Genomic DNA, 6,154 nt, shown 5'->3' on the forward strand with positions numbered 1-6,154 from the left:
CCATTCATAGTGCATTTCCTTCACATATAATCATTAGAAGGTCTAGTTCCAAGAAAAAGTAGATCATACTATAACTAAATCACCACAATATTAACATAAATAACATCGTACTGTAACTAAATCACCACAATATTAACATAAATAACCGTCGATGTCATAATAAATCTACTTTAGATTAATCTTATTTAAAATAATTAATTTATTTGTGATCAAAACCCAATAATTTATAATTAAAATGATTAAGTATGTGATACAATTATATTTATGAAAATGTTTGTGTAAAATTTTAAAATACTATTCTAAGTATTTCCTTTTAAGTTATAATATTTTTGGCCTATTTTTAGAAAAAAGAAAAAAAAGAGTTAGAAAGTGTGGTATGATATGGTAGCAATGGAGTGGTGATTGGATGAATACAGAGCAGAAGCAGCACCCATCTATTCAATTCTCAACAAGAATCACTCAGCACGCAACAGTTAAATCCACATACCCAATCGCAAACCCTAATTCATTTCAATTCCCCCTTTTCTCCCTCCAAGCAACAATCACTCGCAGTTGGAATTGGCCACCAAAATGCAGGGGTGGTTCTCGGCACCGAGCGGTGGTGAGGAGGAGGCGAAGCCCGCATCGTCGTTGCTTGCCGATTGGAACACCTACGCCTCCGCCCAATCCTCCCAGGACAACTCCAATTTGGGCCTTTCCTTCGATCTCGAATCGGCCGTTAGGTCCGCCAACGACACTGTTTCCGGCACCTTCAGCGTGTAAGAAACTCACTTCAATATCTTTACATGCCTCCTTTTTTGCTTCATGTGTTTGTATGTAAAAGAAAATATGGTTTTAATTATGTAGAGAGAATGATGTAATGTTGGCTTGGTTTTGTCTGTGGTGAGAATCGTGTAACAGCTTAGTTTTTGTATGTGAAATTCCAGATCCGTGCCTGACAAGCTTGGGGTGGGAAATATTTGTTCCTATTACTACAAAATTATAAGTTAGTCCAAAACAATCACAAATGTCGGTCGAATTAGTCTGGATAAACTTGTCTTTGGAAGCATTTGTAACTTATAGAGAAGAAATTCAGAAAGTATAACGGATTGGGAATCTAAATTGATTAACTCACTATACTCGCGAAGCACTTATAAGAGAAGAAAAGAATGTGGTAAAATGGATTTGGACTCTAAATTGAGTGGTTCACTCTAAAGCGTAAAAGTAAGTAATTTTGATTGTTGAGGAAAAAATCCACACTGGATGTTATTGTACATTCATGCAAATCACGTTTGTCTTAAAATATCAATGGTTGATTTTCTTTCTTATCAACAACCGTACTTCCTTTACTCCCTGAAGCGAGTTACTTGTTTTAGAGGAAGCAGATCCAATTACCTAAACTTGTCATTCGCAAGTTAAAACAACTTATGCTTTTAATTTTAAAGAAGCTCATTTGTACAACTTCTTGAAAAGCTGAGGACTTAGGTGCAAAAGTTGCTTTTTCTTTTGGAAGAAATTTGATTCATTTTACCTTTATATGTTCTTTTCTTGTTAGTGTTTATGGAGAATTTGTGATTTCTAGGAACTGAGGTGGAATTTTTCTATTTTTAAGGATGGATAAGTGCCATGCCAGTAGCCATTGGTCCAACCCGTTTAGATCTGAAGATATTGTTAAAATAACTTTAGCATGGATTTTGTTCCCTTTATTATTATTGTTGTTGTTGTAGGTTTTGATTGGTTGTACTTGTAGTTATTTTGCTTATTTAAGAATAACTTTAATTACTCAGCAGATAATTCAATGTGTTTCGAGACAAAATTCATTTTTTGTATGTTAATTTAATTAGAGTCGTGTGCATACATGTTGAAGAGTGGTTTGCATTAGTGTTTGGATGGATTGGTGTGAGGAAATCTCAACCTTGTGTTTACCAAAGAAGAATGGTTGTCGTCGAAAACTTTGTCGACAGTAGTGCTGGAATAGTGAACATGAACCTAACTTAAAGGTTTGCAAAAAATTCCTCGTGAGATAGTCCATCTACTGGCTCAACACGACTTTGAAAAAGGCTCTAGACACCATGTTAAATTAGGAAATAGAGAGACATTAAACTGAAACAGTGTGTTCTAAGGCAACACAAATGTTTTACTTATATTGAGAAAATGGAATCAATAAAATAAGTAGAAAAGACTTGATATCCTTTAATAATAAAGATATGATATGGGAATAAATAAAAATCTTCCTAATAATACATATATAATCTAGACAAATCTTAATTTATATCCTTTGTCATTGTTTTAAGCAGGTTTTGGCGGAGTTGATTTAAGATGAGTATTAGAGGTTTGTTAATTGAAGCCCCTATATAAAGGCTGAGTAATAGTTTTGTACTCACTCCTTCTCACTATCAATATAATTCCATTTCACTTTATTACACTTTTTTCCAGTTCTCTCTTATTTTTGTTTGAAACTATGTTTACTAACAATGAGAAAGTGGAGAAAGTGAGGAAGTTCACCGATAGAGGTAGAACATGAATGAATGGATTGAAGACTTGGACAAAAATAATGGAAGGCCAACTTAGCTTTGTTACTCAAAGTTAACCTTTTAATGTCTATTATATCAAAATAATTTTTTTATTACTTCTTAGCAGTGTGCCATGTTTGTCAAAGACATTTTTCATTAAGCACTTCGGCAACCCTCCCTTCAAAGCCAAATTTTAAGGGAAGAGAATAAAATCATTTTAAGTACTCCACCTAGCATCTCATATTACTTGATGTTGGATTTAGGTACCCCATGATACCCAAATCCCTATCATAGCATTGCTTCAATGTCTTGACAACTCTGCCCTATTGCACTTAGCCTTTTTGGCTGGTTCCTCTGCACGAGTAGCCTTTTTCTAAACATTGACAACCAACTCTTATTTAATTTCATTTGTCTCTGTGTGTTTATGTGAGTCTCCCTTGTCCTATATTTTAGACATTGACATTTGTGATTTATAGTCTTGTAATATTGGATATGATACTTAAGCATTTCGTAGTATCCAAGTCCCTGTCAGTAAGTTGATTCCCTTCAGGTGGGAATAACATTTATATGTAAAACTTCCATTGTTTTTTCCTTTACACACCACTTTCACGAAATAATTTTAACAAATGTAGGTGTTAATATAGTATTTTTTTTAAATACTAAAGAATGCCATTCCCATCATTATATTCCTGGGAATCTATTCCCCAAAGTAACATTCGATAACCTGAAACACAAGTCCTTTGTTTTCCTAATATCAATGTAATCATATACATGTACATGTGCATGATCTTTCTCACTTTTCTCTCGTGTCATAAACTTCACTCTCAGGTCATATTAATTCACAAGGCTGAGTCTTGGTGTCAGGAACTTTTTGTGAATTAATGTTACAACTGAGCACAGTTTCTGATGCAATTGTATATGGGAAAGTTGTCTATTTTGTCTGCCTTATATGCATGTGATAAGGTGGTGGAGTTGGAAATTGCTTTTGTTAGACAAGAGTTCTAGGGCCTAAACTTGGCCCCTTTAGAACTTAGAAGCTTAGGTTAGCCTGAAAACTTACTTAAAAATGTATTTTGTGGTAAGAATTTTTTAATAGGTAAATAACCTAACTCTAAATAGGTTAATGGGCCTAAATTTATACCTGATGTAGTTTAGTGGACTTTACCCTTTAAATAGGTCAAGTTATAACTTAAAAGAAAAATTCTGTAAAAATTTAATAGCATAGTATTTATTGATTTAAGGATGTCTGCATGTTAGGCCCTAGGGCTTTTTAAGTAAATAGATTTTTTAGAAGCCTTAGCTGGAAAAACTTGTTTGTAAGTTAGCCTAGTTGGTTTAGGCTTGATATGATTTAGAGTATAAAATGCAGCAGAAAGAACATTCGCTTGTGTATTTCAATTTCTCCTAAATTTTTAAATAGATTTTCTACTTCATGACGAAAGAGCATGCTGGTAAGAAAGCCTTTTGTGACAAATAATAATAATTTTGCCTGGACTTATCAAGCAATTTGTTTCTTATTGTTTAGGGTTTCTAAAGGTGTGAGAGATATACCTGGCAATTTTCAGTCTGCTACTAGTAATGTGCCTTCTGGCAAAGCACTTGTGTATTTTGGTTTGCTTCTGGCAAGTGGAGTCTTCTTTGTTTTCATAGCATTTACATTATTCCTGCCGGTCATGGTGGTTATGCCCCAAAAGTTTGCTATATGCTTTACACTTGGCTGTGGATTTATTATTGGATCGTTCTTTGCTCTCAAGGGTCCAAAAAACCAGCTTACTCACATGATGTCAATGGAGGTAACTTGCTAGAATTTCATTTCCTATTGCTTGCATGATGATCTTGACCTGCTGTTATGTTGCTTCAATGAATTTATTTGTTTGGGCTTTTTGAAAAAAAGAAAAATAGTCTCTCTGATTCCCGGTTTGCTGCTTCTTCCTAACTGTCTTTTATAATTATTTTTCAGAGACTCCCTTTCACATTGGCTTTTCTAGGCAGTATGGTTGGTACCATATATGTATCAATGGTGCTTCACAGCTACATCCTCTCCGTGGTATTCTCTGTAGTGCAGGTATCACTTTCACGTATCCTTAAAAATGCTTCTTTGTTGCTTAGCCATGCCCATTCCCCAATCCCCTTATGTTATGCTAAAGGTTTCTTGACTTCTATGATCTTAAATTTATTATAACAATTAGGAAAAATTCTTTCAATCTAGCAAAACCAATATAGATTTATGAACTGCTATTCACAGTTCTGGTAGTGTGCTTTATGTGATGTGAGTTGCTGGGTGTGCGGAGATAGGTCTTCTTTACAGATTTCTTTTTATTCTTCTTGTCGTGTTTCTTTATAACTATATATGTCTTACATTGAAAATTGAAAATAAAATTTTGACTTCACTTGCAGGTTCTCTCACTTGGCTATTATTCTATATCATACTTTCCTGGTGGATCTGCTGGAATGAAGTTTCTAACTTCTGCTCTTACCTCTTCAATAATGAAATGTTTTGGGCGGTGACAATTTTTTTTTGTTGATAGTTGAGTTGAGTTCGGACCAGTGTCTATAGAGTAGTTGATTTGTAAATTTTTCTCTAAAGATCTATCTGCTGAAGAGACCGAAGAATATTACTGGGTTGAAGCATCACCTAACACTTTCCTAGGGTTCAACGTTTATTGCCACTGCCATATCTGAATGGAAAAAAAATTGATTTGCCTCTTCGCCTCGTGTTTGTGAAAACAAAATAACATTGTCTGCTTGATGAAGTGAATTCTACCTTTGTGTTGCCTCCCTTCTACAATTGGAATTTGAAATAACTTTTGTTTGTTTGAGAATTTCATTTTTTTTTATTGGGAATTGATTCTCTTCCCCCCTTTCGATTTTATAACCTTATGTCAAGAAGATGCGACGTCACCCTTTTGGCATGGAAGTAGATTAATCTTGTGACATCAATACTCCACTTAAGTCTTAAAATGACTTGGACTGGTGTCACTTCAAATCCATGCTCCTTAACACACACACACGCATTATTAACATCAGTGGTTATGCATAGTATTGGATAGCAATTGGCAATATCTCTGATTTCATAGAGAAACTAAACTAGGGCTGTAGGTATGCTACCCTATAAATTCCATGGCTAATTGACTAAAATTGGCATAACAGATGCTGGTGAACAAACACTGTAGGCGATGTTCTTTAATTCAATGCCTCTGCAAACTGATGCAGAGTGCCACATCAATTGATGGACTTGTCCGCCATATTCAAAATGTTGCTATTTGATGAGGAGCAAGAATGATAATTGACAGAACCGGAAGGGAAGATAGCAAGTTTTAAGGAGAAGTTGGAAATGAAAGTAAAAGATTATAACTAGTGGAACTACCACATCCTCTAATCTGTAAATGCTATTCTATCCAACTTCTACTACTATGTGGACCATGAAGCTTCCTAGTAAACATAAAGGTTCTTTCTTTCAGCACTGTATACTTTCTTCCTCTTCTTCCGCATCCATAAGTGTGGAAAGAGCATAAATTGTCTACTAGGTTCAGAACATTTTGGATTGTATAATTTGGAATAGGTTTCTAAATTATACAATCTGAAAATTTGAATCATGAATAATTTAGATTTTCCAAAACACTAGAGTTACATGAAGAATTGATGAGGGAGGGAGAAAGAGC

General features: G+C 34.6%; 1 protein-coding gene across 1 annotated transcript; it reads left to right on the top strand.

Annotated features, from left to right (window-relative positions):
• Window positions 1–342: 342 nt before the first annotated feature.
• On the top strand, window positions 343–5,314 carry LOC137831382 (Got1/Sft2-like vescicle transport protein family). Its single transcript, XM_068639040.2, has 4 exons — window positions 343–758; window positions 4,018–4,285; window positions 4,453–4,557; window positions 4,890–5,314. The coding sequence occupies exons 1-4, from the start codon at window positions 571–573 to the stop codon at window positions 4,998–5,000; spliced, it is 672 nt and encodes a 223-aa protein (XP_068495141.1). The 5' UTR covers window positions 343–570; the 3' UTR covers window positions 5,001–5,314.
• Window positions 5,315–6,154: the final 840 nt, after the last annotated feature.

This window comes from Phaseolus vulgaris, chromosome 6, assembly GCF_051622355.1.
Source record: "Phaseolus vulgaris cultivar YP4 chromosome 6, ASM5162235v1, whole genome shotgun sequence".
Classification (NCBI taxonomy): Eukaryota; Viridiplantae; Streptophyta; class Magnoliopsida; order Fabales; family Fabaceae; genus Phaseolus; species Phaseolus vulgaris.

Bases quoted from the DNA above. Each gene is read 5' to 3' on its own strand.
- LOC137831382 (XM_068639040.2), top strand. From the start codon at position 571: ATGCAGGGGTGGTTCTCGGCACCGAGCGGTGGTGAGGAGGAGGCGAAG. The intron at 4,286-4,452 runs GTAACTTGCTAG...ATTATTTTTCAG, and splicing joins CTCACATGATGTCAATGGAG to AGACTCCCTTTCACATTGGC. The intron at 4,558-4,889 runs GTATCACTTTCA...CTTCACTTGCAG, and splicing joins TGGTATTCTCTGTAGTGCAG to GTTCTCTCACTTGGCTATTA.